Genomic DNA, 24058 nt, shown 5'->3' with positions numbered 1-24058 from the left:
AGATCTTTTTTGTACAGTTCTTCTGTGTATTCTTGCCATTTCTTCTTAATATCTTCTGCTTCTGTTAGGTCCATACCATTTCTGTCCTTTATCGAGCTCATCTTTGCATGAAATGTTCCTTTGGTATCTCTGATTTTCTTGAAGAGATCTCTAGTCTTTCCCATTCTGTTGTTTTCCTCTATTTCTTTGCATTGATCGCTGAAGAAGGCTTTCTTATTTCTTCTTGCTATTCTTTGGAACTCTGCATTCAGATGTTTATATCTTTCCTTTTCTCCTTTGCTTTTCGCTTCTCTTCTTTTCACAGCTATTTGTAAGGCCTCCCCAGACAGCCATTTTGCTTTTTTGCACTTCTTTTCCATGGGGATGGTCTTGATCCCTGTCTCCTGTACAATGTCACGAACCTCATTCCATAGTTCATCAGGCACTCTATCAGATCAATGAAATATCAATGAAATATCAATGAAACATGTATATTACCATATGTGAAATAGATCGCCAGTCTAGGTTTGAAGCATGAGACAGGGAACTCAGGGCCAGTGCACTGGGATGACCCTGAGAGATGGGATGGGGAGGGCAGTGGGAGGGAGGCTTCAGAATGGGGGACACATGTGCACCCATGGCTGATTCATGTCAATGTATGGCAAAAGCCTCTACAATATTGTAAAGTTATTAGCCTCCAATTAAAATAAATAAATAAATTTTTAAAAAAAGAAAAGCAAAAAAAAAAAGCAAGAAAAGGAAAAATTTACTTCCTTGATCATATGTGGGAGATGCTAGAGAAATAATTCATTATTTTGAAAATTAGTAAATACAAAGATCAATAATTTATCCTGATTTTTTTTGTTTAAATAATATTACAGGCACTCAAATTGTTGATCTGGAAAACTACTTCTTTTGGGAGAGTACCAGCTAATACATGCAAAAAGGTAGGATAGAATTAACACAGCACTAGTTTATAACCCCTAATACATACTAGACTAAGCATAATCATTGATGAGTACTAACGTCATTAGCTAAAATTTGTTGTTGTTCACTCATTCAGTGGTGTCTGACTCTTTTCAACCCCATGGACTACAGCACACCAGGCTTCCCTGTCCATCACCAACTCCTGGAACTTATTCAAACTCATGTCCATAGAGTAAGTGATACCATCCAACAATCTCATCCTCTGTCATCCCCTTCTTCTCCTGCCTTCAATCTTTCCCAACATCAGGGTCTTTTTCAATGAGTCAACTGTTTGCATTAGTGGCCAAAGTATTGGAGCTTCGGGTTCAGCATCAGTCCTTCCAATGAATATTCAGAGTTGATTTCCTTTAGGATTGACTGGTTTTATCTCCTTGCTGTCTAAGGCACTCTCAAGAGTCTTATCCAACATCACAGTTCAAAAGCATCAATTCCTGGACACTCAGTCTTCTTTATGATCCAACTCTCACATCTGTATGTGACTACTGGATAAACCATAGCTTTGACAATACAGATCTTTGTTGGCAAAGTGATGTCTCTGGTTTTTAATATGATGTCTAGATTTGTCATAGCTTTTCTTCCAAGGAGCAAGTGTCTTTTAATTTCATGGCTGCAGTCACTATCTGCAGTGATTTTGGAGACCAAGATAATAAAGTCTCTCACTGTTTCCATTGTTTCCCTGTCTATTTGCCATGAAATGATGGGACCAGATGCCATGATCTTAGTTTTTTGAATGTTGAGTTTTAAGCCAACTTTTTAATTCTCTTCTTTCACTTTCATCAAGAGGTTCTTCAGTTCCTCCTTGCTTTCTGCCATAAGGGTGGTATCATCTACCTATCTGAGGTTATTGATATTTCTCCTGGCAACCTTGATTCCAGCTTGAGCCTCTTACATGATGTACTCTGCATATGAGTTAAATAAGTCAGGTGACAATATACAACCTTGATGTACTCCTTTCTTGCTTTTGAACCAGTCCATTGTTTCATGTGCAGTTCTAACTGTTGCTTCTTGACCAGCATACAAATTTATCAGAAGCCAGGTAAATTGGTCTGGTTGAAGGTCATTTGATTACAGAACTTCCCTACGACTGGGATTTGATTTGACTAGCTAAATTTCAAAATTTAGTGTGCATATAAACCACTTGGGGCTTCCCAGGTGGCTCAGTGGGTAAAGAATCCACCTGCAATGCAGGTGATGCAAGAGATGCAGGTTCAAACCCTGGGCTGGAAAAATCCCCTGGAGGAGGCGTGGCAACCCACTCCAGTATTCTTGCCTGGAGAATCCCATGGACAGAGAAGCCTGGTAGGCAGCGGTCCATAGGGTCGCAAAGAGTTGGACACAACTGAAGTGACTGAGCAGGCAAGCATGCATGCATTCATAAACCACTTGAGGATATTGTTAAATTTTAGAAGCTGATTCAGCAGCTCTGGTGCTGTATTTAAAACAAGGTGCCACATGGTGCCAATGCTGCTGGGCTATTCTAAGAAAGAGAGGAGCAGCCCCTGGTATGTGGGAGCTGGCCTGTTACTATCAGCTGGGCCTTGTTGTTCTCTTGTTGAGTGTAAACAATTTCACATAAAACATCAGACAAGTTCACTCTGTGACCATAAAGAATCAAGACAAAAACAAGACTACTGGGTAATCACATTTAAACCCAAATAACGAACACTGTCCAAACCACAGCATCCCTATCCTGGCTATTATGAGTGATGCTGTTTCTTTACCAATTGTAGGCTTTGGCTCTATTCAGTCTTTCCTCCTGCTAGAGAAGATTTACTAAAATTTCCAATCATTCGTGCTTTCTGACAGCATCTCATCCAGAGAAAAACCCCGATTCCTTAAGCCCTCCCTAAAATCACCAAGCATTAGCCCACATCCTATAACAATTCCTTTCTAACACGCTCTGAGAGGTCCCAGTGTTCCTCTGGTGAGCAGTTTCTTCATTATAACATGTAATAAACATGTCTTATTCAACTACAGGTGTGTTCTGGTGGTCTTTGCTGGAGCAGCAATTCAGCAGTGTGATGGATCAGACTGATGGCTGGGTCACCAAACACTGTGCTTCCTGATGTGACTCTGTAGAGATTCAGAGCACGCAAGTAATCTTGCCAAACAAATGAACCCTGATCTGACTCAATTTCTAGATTTAACCATCAGTTTACAAGAAATCCTGAGGCTAGGGGAACATTTTAAGCAGTCATATTTAATTCAACCATAGACAATTGTCTTTCTTTTTGCAATAAATAAGTGACAAGAAAAATAGAAGATGGAAGGGTAACATATAGATTAAAAAAATACTAGATGCCATATCCATCAATTGTAATGTATAGCCCTTATTTGGGTTCTAATTTGTACAAACTACTACATGAACTAATAATGATAATGACAATAAGAAAATTCTGCCTTTTTGAACAGAGGATAGCACTTTGATAATATTAAGATTGTTAATATTTTTAGGTTTCATAATGACAACTGTCATTTTTTAAAACATTTGCAAATAAAATGATATGACGTCTGAGACTTGTTTTTAATATAATTTAGTCATAGTGAGAAGGAATGTAGGAGGATATTGATAAAACACTTTGGCCAAATTTGATTATTATCATAATTTGATAATATGAAGGTATATGACAACTCTTTTTACTATTTTCCCTATTCTTAATATGCTTGAAACATATAGCAATCAATTTTCAAAATTATCTTTTACCATTTAACTCAATAGAGCAAGGGTCCTGAACCCCTGGGCCATAGGCCAGTACCAAGTCCATGGCTTGTTAGGCACTGGCCCGCACAGGAGGAGGTGAGCAGTGGTTGAATGAACGAAGCTTCATCTGTATTTGCAGCCTCTCCCCATTGCTGGAATTATGACCTGAGCTCTACCTCCTGTCAGATCAGTGGTGGCATTAATAGATGCTTGAATCAACCCCAAACTATTCACCGTGCCCCACCCCCCAATCTGCTGGTACATGGATAAACTGTCTTCTTCAAAACTGGTCCCTGCTGCCAAAAAAGGTTGGGGACCACTGCGATGGAGCATTTTTGAAAGAAGACAAGTTAAACAGAGAAGAATTAAGAGCCATAAGTCAAGATGGCTACATGTTCTAGGGAAGCGGACAATGGAGAATTTCAAAGAGTCTTCCCCATTACTTTAAGTTGCTTTGAGAACCATTTTTTGAGAGCTGCTAGAATATTCACCTGCTTTTTAAAATCACTAACAGACACGTCAACTGCAGGTGAAAAGGAATAAGGAATTATTATGTTGACTCGGGTGATGCTCTTTAGAGAAAAATTCAATTTAAATGTTTGACTCTCAGAAAGAAGAAAACATATTATTTGGGCAATTACCTGGATCTGTAGCAGACATCAGTGAACCAAAAAACAAACAGTCAGTGAAATGAAAGTCTCCATTTTTCAGCTGGTCAGCATATACCATAGCCTTCACAAAGCCATACATAATTAACCTGTTGAGGAGAAAAAAGGATCTTTAAACATCAAGTTGAATCCTGTGTAAACCCATGCCATCAGAGTTAAACATTCTAATGGGCTTCCTGAATAAGCACAATGCACAAATTACCGCTATTCTGCTAATGTTCTCAGGACACTGCCTACCAAATATCACAACTCATTCCCCTGGCAAAAGATAGCACAACGTTTTACAGTGTACTTCGATGAAAACACGTATCTCAGGGGTATAAAAAATTATCCGTGAAACATGGCATAGCAAATCATGCCCACAAATACAGAAGTGCACAGACATTTTAAATGGATTACTTTTCAGTTTTATTGTTTTGTCTGCTAGGATATCTGAAAAGGGTTCAAATTTCAAGTCTGTTACTGTGATGAGAAGGATATTGGCCACTCACAGGGCCCTTGGTCAACCAGTTACTTTAGAGTGCATGAGTCTCTACAACTGCTGGTGTCAGGGCACTTCCACACCCACAGAATCACTGTTGGGTTAGCGTGCCTGTAACTTCAACACACTGCTGAATGAATCCTGAAATCATTGCATTTTGATCTTCAAGGATAGCTGTTCTTTTGATGAGATTATAATGTTTACCAAACCAGCACCATGGAATGCAAATTATCTGTTTTTGGTCATCTTTTGTCACCTTATAATTTTTAAATTGTATTTCACTATTTAATTGAGTTTTTCTAAGTCCTAGGAAAGGAAATACAGACACGCATAAACTGGACCACAGTTGAATCACTAAAAGTGACTGTAAGAGTCTTTAGAAACAATAGACCCTCAGACCCACAGATGGTTGCTTAGATATTCACATTCATTTAAAGCTAGTTTCTTGAAAAATGTTCTAGGGTTGTAAGCATGACTAAAAATACTATAAATCAGATAATAGAAATTGTAATGTCAGTGAGAATGTAGATATTTTAATTCTAAGAAAAATTTCTCCATGAGAGAATATTTCATACACATCTGCATTTAAACCCAGTTTCCACCATTCACTAGCTATGTGATTTTAGAGCATTACTAAAACCTTCTGAACCTCAATATCCTCATTCATGAGTTATGAATAACAATAATGGTCAGTCTACAGAGTTGTTTTAAAGACTATCTGAAGTAATATAAATTTGGGTTTTGACACATAGTAAATTTTCAATGCAATTATTACAGATATAGTAATAATATTCACTTACTATTTCTACTTCTTCATATGTTTTAACTCATTTCACCCACACATCGATTCTATAGTGTAGGTACGAGCTGCATTTTACAGATGAGAAAACTGAACACTGTGTGATCAAGTAACTTGCTGAAGTTGACAGAACTGTTAAATTTTGGAATCCAGGTTTGAACTGAGGAAATTTGACTCTGGGTCCTGGGTTTTTAACCACCACAGCATATTGCTTAGATGAACAGTTCTATCTTACTTACTATATGTTATATCATATAATATTCTCTCAATTAGTCCATAAAGTGGTAGTTCTACATAGTACTAAGGGGCAGCAATGAAAGGGTCCCTAGAAACTTGGAAATAATACTCCTCTTGAGTCAAACCATTAACACAACCAACATGAGTTCAAGTAGAAAGACCCAATATTTCTGTGAAGTATGTGGATTCTAGAAGGGGAGGCTGGATCTTAACCAGTCTGCAGGTATTAACACATCTGAGAAAGACTGTGTCATGGGACATAGCAGTGGTTTCTGGAAAGAGGTCCCAGTCATGGCAGCTCATCTACGGTTATCCTGGGGAGGGCATTCTGCTGGTTACCAGAGGGTGAAGCCTCTGGAAAGCTGTAGGGTAGCTTCATTCAGTTTATTTGCTTATTCAATAGATATTTATTACTGAAACTTTACTACATGTCAGGCTCTGTGTTAGGTGTTTAAAATACGTCAATAAATAAGACAAAGATCTCTGTCCTTATGGAGCATGCATTTTAAAGCAAAGCAGCTGGCAATAAAATAAAATAGATTTTAATTATATATGTTATGCACATCACCCTCTGAATTAGAATATGCATGTCTGATGAACATTGATAAACACTGAGACATTCTGAGCAGTCATGACAGCACCAGGGAGATGCTCGCTGACAATCATCCCCTCAGCCTCATCTGGTGTTGACCCGACTCCACTACAGTCTTTTCTCATTTGAGCTACACTTCCCAGATGGAGCACAGAGAGGCTCTGCAATCAATATCAACTTTAGAACCTGTGACTGTATTTCTGAATTCTACTCTCGTTAGTTAATTTTACAGGTTAGGAATCTGAGGCTCAGAATTAAAACAACTTGCCCCATATTGCTCAATAGAAGTCATTAGACTGGGTAAGATAAGATATATGCATGCATATATATTATGCTGGCTTGGCAAGGTTACATGGAAACTAGAAACATTATATACTATTGATGAAAATAAAATTAAAGTTTTTATAAAAGCCAATTTTCAAATTTATTTAAAAGTATTAAATGTTTTATATCTATAGCTTATTAAATGATTTTCTATAAATTGCCAAGAAATTAATCTGAATACAACCCCAAAGGTAATTAGATTATTTCACATTACTGGTATTTATGAGTGAAAAATTCAAAGCAATCTAAATGTCCAATGAATAAATTACAGAACACACATATAATGAACTAATATGTAACTCAATACAACATACAAGAGTGCATATTAGGCAAAGAAAAGTAAACTTATAAAGTGGTGATATATAATAATTTCTAATTTTACAAAAACTGAACATAGGCTTATCTATAAACAGAAAAAGATCTGAAGCACATAGTCTGGGATGTTACTAATGGTTATTAAAATGGAATTGTATGTGACTATTTTCTTTTTTTCCCTTTCTGTATTTTCTAGTTCTTTTAAAATAACAGTAATAATAAAAAGAAAAGCAATGTACACTAGTGAGTGCTATTGTATGACCCAACAGACACTCATTATGTCATTTAATCTTCACAATACTATGAGCTAGATACTATAATTATTCCTTTCTACAAAGGTGAAAGTGCTATTCTTTAAAAAGAGAGGTTAAGTTGCCAAAGATCACAGAAGTTAGCTTGTGACAAAGCTGGATTTGAACCCAGGCTCTGGGGGAGGGCATGGCAACCCCCTCCAGTGCTCTTGCCTGGAGAATCCCCAGGGACAGAGGAGCCTGGTGGAGGCTCCAGCCCACGGGGTCGCAAAGAGTCAGACACGACTGAGCGACTAAGCACAAGCACAGCTAGATGCCAAAACCTGCATACATAACCGCCATTCCACAAAGCTTTGGAATTGCTTTGAAATGAAGAGAAACACGTGTGCATGTACACACACACACACACACACACACACACCCCTGTATACACAGTTTGTATGCTTTTAAAAAAAATTAAATGACTTGTAACTCCAAATCAAATCCCGAACACAAAATAACTATAATTCTAATATCTTCTTTGAGATAGGCAAGAGAAAAACAGCCCAGTGCAGTACGAGCTCAATATGATCATTTTGCTATTATTAATAACAATGGTCATTGTCACTGGTGATTACACTGTCAATAATTGGTGTGTATCTGTTATATGCCAGGCACTTTTATAATAAATGCTAACTATTGCTATTGTTGCTACATTATTGTAACCAACTAGTTATAACTATATTAACTGGGAGAATTAAAAAGTGAACCCATTAGCAACCACCACATTCTCGTAGAGCAGCATGTTCTATCAACACTTCACAGGAAGCATCTCAGATGGCTCAGGATACAGGAAAGATATGGTCTGGTAGGGAGAGGGGAGCCAGTGAAGTCCAGTGCATGCAATGCTGTGAAGATGGTAGATGAAACCAAGTGAGATATCCTTCTGGGGTCAGTCTGTGGGGGACATCCCAGGTAACAGAGAGAGCTTCCCTGGTGGCTCAGCTGGTAAAGAATCTGCCTGCAATGTGGGAGACCTGGGTTCAACCCCTGGGTTAGGAAGGTCCCCTGGAGAAGGAAATGGCTACCCATTCCAGTATTCAGGTCTGGAGAATTCCATGAATTATACAGTCCATGGGGTCACAAAGAGTCAAACATGACTGAGTGACTTTCATAGGCCACAGAGAAGGGCAGAAGCAGAAGAACTTCCATATACAAAGCAAAATTGCTGATAACACTGATTTCAACAAATAGCCACTTAGAATTATTCTTTAAAAAGCAGAGTGCTTATGCTATGGAGGATACAAAGGTGAAAATCCATGACCTGCCTTCAAAGAACAGAGTATTACAGGATGGCAGTCATATAATTTATGCCAACAGAAGGCATTGGATAAAAAAGAATTTGGGGAAATGCTCTACACAAAGCTCCAGATACTTGAGTGTTTGTGACACATATACTGATTTTAAATTCCATGAGCTTGTTTCACACTGTTAAAGCTCCATACCTAAAGGCATGCTGCAAAAATGTTTCAAAACAAAAAGTTCCAGAAGGCTCAATTGCTTGGATGATTTTTAAGTGTGCCATCTCAGTCTCTCTCAGGAATTTTTTTTTTTTTTTGAGAATACATCTTCTTTTAAAAAAACAATCTTGATCAAGCTATGAATAGATCCACTAGAAAAGGCAGTTTTTTAAATTGCTAGAGACAAGCAAGGGGACTTGCTGTTAGTTTGGAGACAGCTGTATGGACCAGGCCTGTTAACTGTCAGAAGAGACACATCCTTGTCTGTGAAGGCACGTGAAACGGACCATTACATGGACCTCACTCTGCAGTGGGAAAGCACAGCACCAACAGAATATGAAAGCAATACAAAGATTATAATCTGCACCTAGATTTCTTATTTCTACACTCAAAACATTTCCTCTGGATAAGTTGTTTCTCCATTTATTTATTCACATTTTAGATAGTTTCAATCTCACAGTTTATTTTTTTCTGCCACACATTCAAGGGCAATATCCCACTGGAAAAATAAGAAATTCTTTTTCTTTATAGCTTTATTGAGATATAATTCACATATAACATTATGTCAGTTTAAGGTGTACAATATGATGATTTTATATATATGTATATAGCAAAATGATTACAATAGGGTTGATTAACATATCCATCACCTCACAGTTATAGTCTGTTTTTTTATGTGCTGAGAACTTTGAAGAATTTTTATGATTTATTCTCTTAGCAACTTTCAAATGCACCAGAAAGTGTTATTAACTATAGTTACCATATACATATTACATCCCCAGATCTTATTCATTTTACAACTGGAAGTTTGCATCTTACACCATCTTCATTCACTTCTCCCATCTCCCCCTTGCCCTCTGTTCCTGCAACCATCAATCTGTTCTGTTTCTATGAGAGAATTCATAATTAATCAATACTGGGATGGGTGGGATTGCCAAGGTCTTCTAGCTTGTAGGGCATTCGGAGTTGGACTGAATGAAGATTTGCTTAAAAGCAAATATGAGACAACTGTGTGGTATGTGTTATTGCAGCCTTGGGTGTGGATGAAAGAGTGAAGAGAACATAAAGTGGACAAGGACCCATGACTGGGGCCTGGGAACTCCAGCATTTGAAGATGAGGTAGAGATGATGAGGAGCAGAGGATATTAAGAATCAGTCAACAGAGACATGAGTGGAAATCTGGTAGAGTGTCATAGAAGTCAGGAGAAGAGTGCTTCAAGGAGGAATGATGCATAGAGCTGAGTGCTGAGAAGAGGGCCCTTTTATTTGGGGTCATTTGGAATGTGGGAACTAAAGTGAGATTAGAAAATGAGGAAATTGAGACAGGCAACATCCTTTGGGGAGTTTGGTTTTGAGGGGAGTCAGGTCTTTCTCCATTAGGAAGATTGGGATGAGACTTGAGTTGATACAAAAGATATGAGGAAGAAGTTGTGAAGAGGTTCAAATCTCACAGATGCTCACAAACATCTGTTACACACAAAAAAAGAGTTACAAAATAAGAATTCTGCATTGTCAAGATCAGTGGCACAAAATGGTGAGTCTCTGAATTTGGGTGAAATTATATGAACCTTAGAGGGTCTATAGGACCATGGGCGACTCCTACAGGTGTCATAGAGATGATTCTCCTCTTTGTCATTGTTCCTCACTGAGTATGTATGCGTGTGTGTGTGTGTGTGTGTGTGTGTGTATATATATGATAGTAAATGCTCTCTCTCTCTATATATGTGTGTGTGTGTGTATACATACATATGTACATATACAGTATTTCCTGTCATACAAGTTTTTACTAAAGCCTATGAGAAATGCAAAAATAAGCCGGCCATGACTTACATCCTCAGGAGTGAGAGACAAGTCACCTACAAAAGCAGAATACATGACAGAAAGTGCTAAGTGTTGCAGGAGAGGTGCACATCAAGGGCGTTCAATTCCCAGAGGAGAAGCAGCTCCCTTGGGGACACAGGAAAGACTTTGAGAACAAAGTAGCATATTTGCTGAATGTGAAATACACATTCAAGTAAGGAGACTGCCCGTAATGCCCTACCTATATATGAGATGCCCAAACTACTGATTTTTTTTTCCCTTAAAAACCTTTCATACTAAGAAAAGTGAAGGTGAAGTTGCTCGGTCATGTCTGACTCTTTGCGAACCTGTGGACTATAGCCAACCAGGCTCCCCTGTCCATGGGATTTTCCAGGCAAGAATACTGCAGTGTGTTGCAATTTTCTTATCCAGGGGATCTTCCTGATCCAGGGATCAAACTTGGGTCTTCCGCATTGTAGGCAGACTCTTTACCATCTGAACCACCAGGGAATCCCTTTCCTACTAAAGGTAGTTTCTTTATGGAACAGTACACAATCCAACGGACAAAGAAATGAAACCTCTGCTTTAGCAATCTGGAGAACCATCTGCCATCTATTGCTCACGGCAGAGGTGATGGGGAAAGGCTTGTCCTGTCTCCTTTGTGGTTCTATTTATGGCATTTACCTCAGCAACCAGTACGGGTCGCTCTGCCCCAAGAAACCCATGAAGTCTGTGGGCCCTACTGTAGCTAAATCAAGAACTAAGATCTCACAAACTAGATGACCTCTTTGGCCCATTCTACTTTTCCCACCAGTCCCAAGATTTTGTGTCTCCTTCTGTTTTATTGAAAACTGGAGAGAAGAATAGGATGAAGGAGTCAACTGGGTGGGTTGTGGACAACTTAAAAGAAAATGGGGGATCAAGTAGCCTCACTCAGCTTTGCCATGGTGACAAGCGAGCCCCTGTCCAGTTCTTGGACAAGGAACTAGGAAGACTGCAGACTGCCTGCCCTTGATCCTCTTTCCTCTGAAAGGGGTAGAGGGAGACAGGTTTTAGATGAAGGGAAAGGTTGCATCCAACTTTTCTGTCCTTGTGTGGAAAGAGGAGGCTGATAAGGGAATGGGACGGGGGTAGGAGGAAGAGAGGGATGAGGGGAGCGTTCACTGTCAACAGCAGAAGTGTGTACTGAGGTTGGAAAATTCTATGCCAGGACATTTGACCAATCAAAAATGTTTGCAACAGTCATCATAAAGATGACTGTAGTCCCACATTTTTGTCCATGGCTTCTACCCCCCTACTCTCTTCTTGCTTTCCCTGGCAGCTCAGATAGTAAAGAATCTGCCTGCCAATGTGGGAGACCTGGGTTCAAACCCTGGGTCAGGAACATTCTCTGGAGAAGGGAATGGCAACCCACTTCAGTATTCTTGCCTAGAGAATTCCATGGACAGAGGAACCTGGAAGGCTACAGTTCATGGGATTACAAACTTTAGTTCTTCTTAAGGCACTTATCTGTCATTGGGTAGGTGGTTCTCTGGCCCTGAGATTTTAAGAAGGAATGAAAATAATAGAAATAAAAATGGGTGAAGGAAGAAGAGAGTGAACATATGAGCATTTGTTGAGTTCTTACTCTGTAGAGCTACCATGTTAATGCATTTTCTATTTTTTATATCCTCTCTCTCTCACACACACACACACACCAGTTAAGCAGCCATCATGAATCTTATATTACAGATATTACAGACAAGAAAATCCAGCAAAGGATAGAAATGAGACTTCGACATATGTTCCTTTGTACTTTTTAGTATTTAGTACTACTATTTAGCATTTAGTATTATGTGGAAAATTTAAGATATCTTTGCCTTGACTTCTCAAATTCAAAAAGTCAATTGCTACATTCTTTGCTTCTGGTAGAATTTTTTTTTTTTTTTAATGATGGAAATATTTGTTATCTTTATTGTGTGAAAAGTGAAAGTGTTAGTTGCTCAGTCATGTCCAACTCTTTACAAACCCATGGACTGTAGCCCACCAGGCTCCTCTGACCATGGAATTTTCCAGGCAAGAATACAGGAGTAGGTAGCCAGTTCTCTTCTCCAAGGCATCTTCCCAACCCAGGGATCCAACCCGGGTCTCCTGCATTGTAGGCAAATTGTTTACCATCCGAGCCACCAGGGAAGCCCATTAACACCTATAATTCCAATCCAATACTACAGATTTTTCCTCTCTTTTTCCCATTCTTTCTTTGTATCACATTCCTCCACAATGATTTTCCCCAAGTTCTCAACCTCACTGGTTCTCAACGATACCAATATATTTACTCCTTTGCTCATTGCTGTGATATATGCAAATGATTTTGAAATTATTACATTCATGTGAATACGAAAAAAAATACTGTTAGAAAGTTTCAAAATTTCTTCACAGTTATTTTTAGAATATGTCTCATTGAGAAGTATAGTCCAATTACTATCACCAAAAATTATTTATATTAGATTTTTTCCTTCTGTATAGTTATCTTACCAATTTAATATTTGGATGGGTTTATTTCTTTCTGTTTATATTCAGTTTTAGGATCTTTCTGCATATTTGATAATTTCATTTTATTTTTTGTATGGTAAAATATTTACATGGGTCAAAAAATCAAAACTATAAAAACAGTACATTTAGAGACATCTCTGTCTCTGTTGGTATTTCTTCTTTATTTCAACTTACCCCCTTCAGACGATCAGTTTCACTCACTTCTGATTTATCCTTCCTATGTTTCTTTTGCAAAAATGGTTATGTATTCTTATTTCCCATACTTTCTTACAAAAATATAGCATAGTACTTGTGTCTTCTATTTAAAATACTCTGAAAATCACTTCATATCAATTTATAGAGATATTTCTCATTTTTATAGCTGCATATTATTCCATTGCATGGACATATAGTGACTTATTCTATCAATCTGCTCTGCATATATGCATGTAGATTGTTCTCAATATTTTGCTATTATAAATTGATATAAATAGGATTATTGAGTGAAAAGTTACATTCATATGCAGTCATGGTGAGATACTGCCAATCCTTATTGTACAATTATACTATTTTGGTAGAATGTTTTTGACATGATACACAATGAGACCAGCTTTTTAAGAGTTAGGAATGGCCTAGAACACCTTGCTTTTCAGCATCAAATTTGACTGTAAGAGGATATGGAAAGCACCAGGCCTTTCATGATTTTCCTTTAAGTCAGTTTTATATCAGGCTTCCTATGGGCCTAGAAAAAAACATGGTCACTATGATTTGTAAGAATGGAAAGACTGCAGAGAGGCAGTTGTGATGAAATATATTTGTCTTTAACCATAGCTGGGGTATAAGGCTTTGGGATCTTGAGACCCTTGGAACAGAGTTAAGTGAGTCCATTTTCCCATACTCTACTGCCCACTTGCCTGTCAACATGTCACTTTCTTGGGTCTTCCCTGGAGGCCCAACAGCAATCTACAGAGGTGCCTGCAGGGAAACAAGCTTCCTTCCTATTAAGTGTTTCACAGTTCTTGGAGGAAAAATGATACAAATTTCAAGCATGCATATGGATTGGATGTAAGTTGCAATGCTGAAATGCATAAGAAGCTGAGATCTACTGAAAGGTGAACTACACACAGGTGAGAACTTGACCAGGCATCCTGACTTCATGTCTACTCATATCCACTTTCTGGGAGCATGCTGGCTCATTTGGGCCTGAAAGAAGATTGCTTCTGAGAAGACTGAGGAATGAGGAAGGCAGTGTGGGACACAGTCACACTAAAGGCATCATGGACCCTAAATGACAACCTCCCTTGCAGAGCTGGTCAGCCTGTGTCAGGACCTGGGGTGGCCTGGCCCTTAAGGTGCTCTGAGGAACCTCAGCTCTTCGCCTCTCTCTATAACCTGGGCCTCCTGCCTTGCCCTTTCAGAGAACCTCACTTAATGCTTACTGGATGCCATCATTCTCTCCTGCTTCCATCCTTCTTCCAACTTGTATCCACATTATCTGTCCCTTTATGTGGTTAACAAATCTCCCTTCTTTCATTCAGATTCTAAATTCCACTCTTGTGTCCTTTGTGTACTATCTTACTTGACTAATTTGAAGAGAATCCGCGCATCTGTTCTATTCTGCCTTCTGCTTTCTCTCTTCCCATCTCCATTCTATTCACACATTACCCAGCTTTCTAGACACTAAGGGTTACAAAGATGAATCTGATACAGCTTCTGCCCTCTGGGAGCTGACAGCTTAGGAAAAGGGACAAACTGTGTGTGTGAATAATTGGACTGCTAAGTGAAAAATAACACGTTTGGGAAGAAAGCTAAAGTCATACAGGGTTCAGGGGAGGAAAGGAGAACCATGGTCTGGGGGAAGAAAGCATTGGAGATGCACATTTCTTGAAGGACTGATAGAGTCAGACATGAATTGTGGTCATGGAAAGGGGTGGTCACTACGGAAAAGTTAACATGGCCCCCAAAACAGTAGGTGTCAACACATGAAGTGTGGACAATGAAAGTTGGGTAATTCAGGGTGAGTACCCAATAGATTCTTCCACTATGAATTACTATATAGTCTAATTCAATGGCTCTCAAATTTTGGTGCATACATAGGATATTAGAATCATATAGGGAGTTTTGAAAAATCATGATGCCCAGGCTACATCCCAGACCAAGCATGTTAGAATCTCTGTAGGTGGGACCCAGTCATCAGTATTTTTTAAAGTTCTTATATTGCTTGACTATGCAGCCAGATCTAGAACACATCTTCTAAATCAGTGGTCTCCAACCTCCAGGCCACAGATCAGTCCCTCCTGTCAGATCAGTGGCAGTGTTAGATTAGAAAATAAAGTGTACAATGAATGTAATGCACTTGAATCATCCCCAAACCATCCCCTCACCCATGGTCCATGGAAAACCTGTCTTCCGTGAAATTAGTCCCTGATGCCAAAAAGTTTGGGAACTACTGTTTTAAATCAATACATAATGTCTCTAGTATCCAGACCAACGAGCTAAGGGATGAGCTGGTGGAGTGGGGCCTGAGATTCTGCCTTTCTGATATTTTGCAGGTGCTGATGCTGTTTGTCCCATGCCACACTTTGAGTCACAGACTGTAAATGAGGAGGCTGCTAACTAAGCAAAATCACTCAGCCACTTGTGTTCATTCTGGATCTCACTGTGTACTCTTTAAGGAGGAAGCGCTTTGTAGTCACAAATGGAGCCTGCCTGACATGCAGTTAATACGGGATCACATACAGTTAAGCACCTAATACCCACTGCATGGTGACTTGGTCTCCCTGCTGATCTGTGGATGAGTGATGAGAATTATTGAATAGTGTATTAGGAATCAAGGTACTGTTACATCTCAGTTCCAATTTGGAGCTCTTTGTAGAAGAAAATGAAAAGGGGTGGGGAAGAGGGAGTGAAAGAATGTCTCCCCAGTAAAATGTAAAAGTTAACAGACTGCTGCTATGCCTTTGATCTATAGGTCCACGGACACTTCTGTCCTAGGTACAAAGACCTGCCCTTCACTGACACAGGATGACTGCTTTGGTCTCATCACATCTGAAGCTGGTCACTGCAGTGCTCTACCATTTTCAAAAGTGGTAAAGGGAATCTTCAAATTTTTCTTTTAACTTTTTTTTTTTTAATTCTAGCAGAAATTTGCATGTTGTCCTTGGAATTCTGCAGGCAAGAATACTGGAGTGGGTAGACATTTCCTTCTAGGGGATCTTCCTGACCCAGGGATCAAACCCAGATTTTCTGTGTTGCAGGCAGATTCTTTACCATCTGAGCCACCAGGGAAGCCCATCAAAGGAATACTGTGCCTATTAAAAAAAAAAAAAAAAAAAAAAGGCAACTGGTTTCTTTGTTTTCAGCTGAACTACTTCAACTTAGAAGCTCTGATGGCAGTACAAATATGTGTATGTATATACCCATATATACATAGAATTTTTTATTACCAAAAAGTAAACTTGTAAAAAGCAGAGACATTACTTTGCCAACAAAGGTCTGTCTAGTCAAAGTTATGGTTTGTCCAGTAGTCATGTACAGATGTGAGAGCTGGACTATAAAGAAATCTGAGTGCCAAAGAACTGATGCTTTTGAACTGTGGTTGTTGGAGAAGACTCTTGAAAGTCTCTTGGACTGCAAGGAGATCAAACCAGTTAATCCTAAAGGAAATGAGTTCTAAATATTCACTGGAAGGACCGATGCTGAAGCTGAATCTCAAGTACTTTGGCCATCTAATGGGAAGAGTTGACTCATTGGAAAAGACCTCGATGCTGGGAAAGATTGAAGGCAGGAGGAGAAAGGGACAACAGAAGATAAGATGGTTCAATGGAATCACCAACTCAATGGATCTGAGTTTGAGCAAGCTCCAGGGGCTCGTGATGGACAGGGAGGCCTGGAGTGCTGCAGTCCATGGGGTTGCAAAGAATCAGACACAACTGAGCAGCTGAACTGAACTGAAACTTGTACAACATATCTACAGCTATGAAATTCATCCAGCCTAAAGCAGCAAGAGAGAAGCCTGCTACCCTGTACAGTTGGGCCCTTGACCATTACTCTTCATCATTAAAAACACATTCACAGGGACTTTCTTGGTGGTCCAGTGACTAAGCCTGCACAATCCCAGGACAGGGGGCCCAGGTTTGACCCCTGCTTGGGGAACTAGATCCCATTCCCATATGCAGTAAGACCCAGCACAGCTAAATAAATAAATAAAGCTATCAAAAGGAAAAGCACACGCATAGCTGCTGCCTCTCTTGCTCTTGCCCTCCTTGCTCTCCCTGGGAGGTGGGTGAAGTCAAGCTCCATCATCTTACTTTCACAGAGGGAGTAACTGTCACAAGGACCTGAGCAACCTATTCGCCACTTCACAGTCTTTGTTTCACCACTTTCTTCAGGTTTGAAAGAGAAACACCTTGGAACAGTTATTTAGATCCAGAAAAAAAAAAATTCAATTCAGAATCCCTATTTAAAGATATAAACCATGGCCCACCTAGGCTAAGGTCTTGGTCAAATTCACACTGAACTCAGCTGATAGAGGAGCCAGAACTGGACGCCCAGTTTTTTCCTAAAGAAATTTTACCAGAACTCGCAGTTTTCGTAGATGCTCAGTTGCTTAGGAGAGCATCTCTAATCCCTTTCAGCAAAGGGATTAGAATCTGTGATCTGAATATAACTTGCCTAATCTATTATTCCTAGAAAACTTTTCATCCTTTCTCATATTCCCTAAAGCATATTTATGTTCTTCAGCTGTACCATTTGGAACCCTAAAGCCAACTGCTGGTGGCAACAGAAAGTAAATAACAAGAAAATGCAACTCTCTGGATTTTCTCCAATCAGATCAATTTTCTAGCAAGTAGCAAGTTCATAAATAATGTAGATTTTTAAAACATATTTAGCTCAGAGTAAGATGTTACACTATTTACTGTTTGATTGATGGCTTTAAAATATATTATCATTATTGGTAACAAGATAGAATGAACAATTTATCTTGAGAGTGATGAAAATCAAACATTCATTTCTTGCCCTGATTCTTCTTTTTCAACCACTTCAATATATTTTTAAAAACTGTTTGATCTAGAATGGAGAATTTCAGATAGCCCGTTTTGCTTATGACGCATGTAATACAAGCTTTTACTTGAAATCCCTTCGTAGTTGTAATGTGTATTTCTTTTGCAATATTTCAAATCACTTTTTGGAGCCTAGAGACAGGTTGTCCTCATGGGCTTTTCTACTAATAACAGAGTTTACCAACTAATCAAACATAGAAGAAATCACCAAAATGATTTAGAAAACATTTAGAAAATAATAAAATATTTAGATCCATAAGGAAATTATGTATTCCCTTATCGATCCTGAGCTTGGATCACTGCTGCTGCTCCCCATCACCCCAGCAACACACACATTTTCAACACACACATCCTGTTATTCCCAAGTTTCCCTGCTGTAATATTAAATGACCAGACTCCATGGCTAGATCTACACGGGGCCAGCCTGACCAATCTGTGGGAACATTTCTGACAATTATCCACCAGTACACAGCACCAGATAATTGATATAACTCACTTTTTTAAAAAACAATTTTAAAAAAATTTAATATTGCTGACAAAGGTCCATATAGTCAAAGCTACAGTTTCTTCAGTAGTCATGTACAGATGTGAGAGTTGGACTATACAGAAGGCTGAGAGCTGAAGAATTGATGCTTCTGTGGTACTACAGAAGACTCTCGAGAGTCCCTTGGGCAACAAGGAGATCAAACCAGTCAATCCTAAAGGAAATCAACCCTGAATATTCATTGGAAGGACTGATGCTGAAGCTGAAGCTTCAATACTTTGGCCACCTGGTGAGAAGAGCCAACTTATTGGAAAAGACCATGATATTGGGAAAGATTGAGATCAAGAGGAGAAGGGGACAACAGAGGATGAAATGGTTGGATGGCATCAGTGACTCAATGGACATGAATTTGAGCAAACTATGAGAGATAATGAAGGACAGGGAAGCCTGGCTTGCTGTAGTACATGGGGTTGCAAAGAGTCAGACATGACCAAGCAACTGAACAACATAATGTTGTGATAGTTTCAGGCGGACAGAAAAGGGACTCATGCCTACATATAATGTACCCATTCTCCGCCAAACTCCCCTCCCATCCAGACTGCCACAAAACATTGAGCAGAGTTCCCTGTGTTAAGTAAGGGGTCCTTGTTGGTTATCCATTTTAAATATAGCAGTGTGTACATGTTCATCCCCAAATCCCTAACTATCCCTTCTACCCATCCTTCTCCCCGGTAACCATGAATTTGGATATAACTTACTCTGCACCTGTGCCCCTACCACTGTTTACTAAACCCCATCCACCTGATATATGGACTTGCTTTACTCTACCAGGCATTAAACTAAGATGTAGACAACTGGGCATGCTCCCATGTGACTGGAGTTGAATGGGCATTTAATTCTGCTGTAAGACAGACATGGTATGATCCATATGCAGATGACTCACCCAAGTACATGGCCAATAGCTCATAATTTGATTTCTTAATAACTCCATTCCTCTTGAGAAGAATTGCACGGGATATGATTAAGCATAATTTAATCTTTAAAAATATAATGTAGATGGAATAAGCATCTTCTTTATAAAAATGAGGCTCAGAGGGAGAGGTAAGAATCAAATTTAAATATCAAGCCATACAATACATTTTTAATTGAGTGCCAACTATATACCCACATACATTTGAATTGTGGTGTTAGAGAAGACTCTTGAGAGTCCTTTGGACTGCAAGGAGATCAAACCAGTGAATCCTAAAGGAAATCAACTCTAAATATTCATTGCAAGGGCTGATGCTGAAGCTGAAGCTTCAGTACTTTGGCCACCTGATGCAAAGAACCAACTCATTGGAAAAGACCCTGATGTTTGGAAAGATTGAAGGCAGGAGGAGAAGAGGATGACAGAGGATGAAATGGATGTATGGCATTACCGACTTAATGGACATGAGTTTGAGCAAGGTCTGGGAGTTGGTGATGGACAGGGAAGCCTGGCATGCTGCAGTCCATGGGGTTGCAAAGAGTTGGACATGACAGAACAACTGAAAAATAACAACTATATACCCAGAACCTTGCTAGGTGCTGAGCATAAAATGGAAAGAAAAATAAAAGATAATGAGCAATCTACTTGGGTCTGTAGAGAAATAAACAGATTGTTAACATCTATTAAGTTATTAATATCTATTAAATTATTAATATCTATTAAGTTATATCTATAATGTTTCTGCCACTTTCAGGCTCTTTGACACTAGGCAATTTACTTATCTCAACTTTCCCTCAATTTCCTTATCCATAAAATAGGTATAAAAATTCATCCTTTCACTTGATCTTAGCCAAAAGGCCGAGAAGCGAATGGGACCAAAAGAAAGCAGGAGTCACAATACTCGTATCAGATAAATTAGACTTTAAAACAAAGGCTGTGAAAAGAGACAAAGAAGGTCACTACATAATGATCAAAGGATCAATCCAAGAAGAAGATATAACAATTATAAATATATATCCACCCAACATGGGAGCACCGCAGTATGTAAGACAAATCCTAACAAGTATGAAAGGAGAAATTAACCATAACACAATAATAGTGGGAGATTTTAATACCCCACTCACACTTATGGATAGATCAACTAAACAGAAAATTAACAAGGAAAAAAAAAAAAACAAAAACATGTATCTATAAAGCTCACTAAAGCAAAGCACAGTAAAATGAGGTATGGCAATAAAAGGCATTAAATTTACAAATAAAAAAAATAAATAAATAAAGTGCTGAAAAATTAAAGCTGTCAAAAAAAACACAAAAAAACAAAGTAGGGGCAGTATTCTTTAACAATGACAATATCATAAAAAACAAAGAAAGGCTGTAAAAGTGTTCCAGATTAAAAGAGACTTTATTAACATGACAATGAAATGCAATATCTGATCCTGGACTAGATCTTGTACTAGAAGGAAAAAGTGCTAAAAAGGACACTGAGGGTCAGTTAACAGTATTAGAATACAGACAGTAGATTTAATTAAAAAAAAAAAAAAATTCATCCTTTCGTATTATTACCGGAGAACCACTGCTGAATGACCCAAGGGTTTATTTAGTTCTGTCAGCTATTACTTTTGTCTAGAAACACAAAAGGCCATTTAGCATTAACATCTCCCTCTGAGAATCAGCAAATTGAGAAAGACTCAGATTTGGAGCTACCAAAAGAAGCATAGCAACATACGTTCTCATCTAATTTCACCATAGGAATTTACCAAAACCTCACTGGCAAAGATACTACTTCTTTAAATGATTCTTAAACTGGATCTAGAGTCATTGCCACAGCACGCATCAGAAAGACCACCTCTCCTGACCCCATCACATCCAATTTTGGGTCCCCCTGAAGAAAATAAGCAAGTCGCCAAGCTTAAGATGGTGAAGAGCAGCTTGCCAGGGGGTCACAAATAGATTAATAGTGTTTAGTCACCCACATAATGAAGATATTCAAACAAATATCACAAAAATCCCAAAGCCTAGTGATATGATAAGAGAAGAGAAGGCAGATCTATGGCAAAAGTAGTTGAGGGAAAAGACACCTATATCAATGGAGGTATATTTGTGCAGACCTTGATGCAGACTAATTCCACTGTATTCAACATTGGTCACATCTTAGCTAAAATATTTTATTATTCAAAATACCCTGTTAGAAAATGCCACTTAAGCTACTGAAGGGTTAGAAACATGTTAGATGGGCAAGAAATGCAGAGCTGGGTTTGCTACCTAGAGAAGACCAAGAAGCAATATGGGGTCCAGAGTTTGCAATGGGAGGGTGGTCGTAAGAAGAGAGAAAGAGAATCTAACCTGTGTTCCTCCAGAAAACTAGAGGGAAAGCAGGGAGGGAGAGAGGTGGACATTACAAAGAGTCAGATCAACCTATTGAAAACCTGTCCAAAGTGTGGTACGAATGCAGTACTGTGGGAGGGAAGGAGTTTCCTTCCTTGGAGGAGCTTTAGCATCCCTTAAATATTCTATGCATACATGATATTAGTCTATTATATAAAAAGGATACAGGTGTACTTGAGGGAGGGAATTTAGGACGTGGAACTAAATGAATTTTAAGATAATTTCTAACTCTAGAACTTAATGATTTTATAAAAATCTCAAGAAAAAAAATGAAAGCAAAGACCAAGAGAGGAAGATGGGAAACTTTGTAATTGACAATATTTTTTAGCATTTAGTCAGTTGTCAAAGTACAGATAAAGACAAGTTTGATGGGACCTAAAATCTGGCACCAGGAACTGATTTGATTAACCAGTACTCTTTTCCTAACCTGACAGTAGCTTTTTCACAAACGTTTAGTTTGGGATTAGAATGAAAACAGATGAAGTTATCCTTGTCTGTGTCAAATGCCTCAGCCCTCCCAGCAGATGGGAGGAGACATCCACAAAAGTCATTTAATTCCTCAAGTCTGGGGAACCATTCATTTTTCTTTCCTAGATGACTCTGAACAGGATGTCTAGCAGTTTCTCTACCTTATCTAATACCCAGGCTCCTGTTCTGGCTTCTGGGAGGACCTGTGGGCACCTCAAACTCACTAGCTTTGAGTCTAAACTAGGATCTTATCCAGAACACTGGGGTTATTACAGTGTCTCCATTTTTTTTTTTTTTTCCAGCAAAGGCAGCAACTCCTACCCAGTAGACTGGAGGTCATCTTAGACACATCTCTAGCTCTCTCCTTCCCACGCCCCTCCCCACAGGCAATCCATTGCTAAACTGTTGTTTATCTCTTGAATTGGTTTCAGATACATCCATTGTCTAGCCTAGACCACATCTCCTCCAGCTATCTCTATGCCTGCTGAAATTGTCTTCCTTTATCCCCTCACTTCCCACCAATGTGTAGCCAGAATCATTGTAAAACACAAATCTGACCATGCATTTCTATGTTAAAATCATTTTCATGACTTCCCATTGCTCACAGATTAAAGGCCAAAATACTTGTGGTGGTTATTCCTTTCCAGGTCCATTCTTCATCCTTTCCACCCTGTTCTGTATCCCAAGAGGCTAATATGTATGGGTTCCATCAATGGGCTCCTCTTAATCTCTGCATTTTGTTTAGATTTGACCAACAGGGCAAAGGGGTAGAGGGACACAGGCAGGAGTCCAGGGAGGGAAACAAGAGTAAGGTTGGGATATTTATTCTTTACCCTTTCAGTTCTCTCCCTTCAGGGTCTGCATGTGCTCTTTGTCCTTCAAAAAAGGTCACATCTCCATTCAGTTGGTCCTGTCTACACAGATGTCTTCAGATTCTAGTATGGTTTCATCACTTTCCTCCTCAGATAATGGTACCTCCCCCTATTACTAGCCCTGGGAAACTGGTCTACCCTTTAGGTCTTTTCTTTGCCCTCCACATATCTTTTAAATAGTCCTCAAACATCACTCTTTCATGGAAACTCTTCTGGATCCTTCTGCAAGAGTCAGATCTGCCTAATAGAAGCTTTTGTAATGCTATCCTTCTTCCAAGCACTCACCATAAAATTAAATGGTTAATTGGGTAACAGACTGTCTGATATCTGTCTTTCCTGCTAGGATGAGAATAGGAGCCATCCCTGTATTAGCCATTTCCCAATCCCTGGAACACTTACACATATGTCTTAGTCACTCAGTTGTGTCCAACTCTTTGTGACCCCATTGATTGTAGCCTGCTAGGTTCCTTTGTCCATGGGATTTTCCAGGCAAGAAGACTGGAGCTGATTGTCATTTCCTTCTCCAGGGGATCTTCCCAACCCAGGAATTGCACCCAGATCTCCCCCATTATAGACAGACAGATTCTTTATTGTCTGTAACACCATGGCTTACACACAGGTGTTCAATAATTATTTATCAAATAAGAGGGTTGGTGAGAGTGGGGTAGAAGGGGA

At 39.1% G+C, this 24058-nt stretch overlaps 1 protein-coding gene across 4 annotated transcripts in view; it reads right to left on the bottom strand.

Moving 5' to 3' along the window:
- Window positions 1-24058, bottom strand: part of SLC9A9 (solute carrier family 9, subfamily A (NHE9, cation proton antiporter 9), member 9) — a 656333-nt gene that overhangs the window by 472115 nt on the left and 160160 nt on the right. For all 4 annotated transcript variants that reach the window (XM_010858137.1, XM_010858138.1, XM_010858139.1 and 1 more), the window contains one exon: window positions 4309-4424. In XM_010858137.1, coding sequence (XP_010856439.1) covers window positions 4309-4424 — 116 coding nt within the window. The remainder of the gene's footprint in view (window positions 1-4308; window positions 4425-24058) is intronic.

Source organism: Bison bison, unplaced genomic scaffold (assembly GCF_000754665.1).
Source record: "Bison bison bison isolate TAMUID 2011002044 unplaced genomic scaffold, Bison_UMD1.0 scf7180017864384, whole genome shotgun sequence".
NCBI lineage: Eukaryota > Metazoa > Chordata > Mammalia > Artiodactyla > Bovidae > Bison > Bison bison.
The sequence above is the reverse complement of the archived record's forward strand: the minus strand, read 5'-3'. Positions and strand labels throughout refer to the sequence as shown.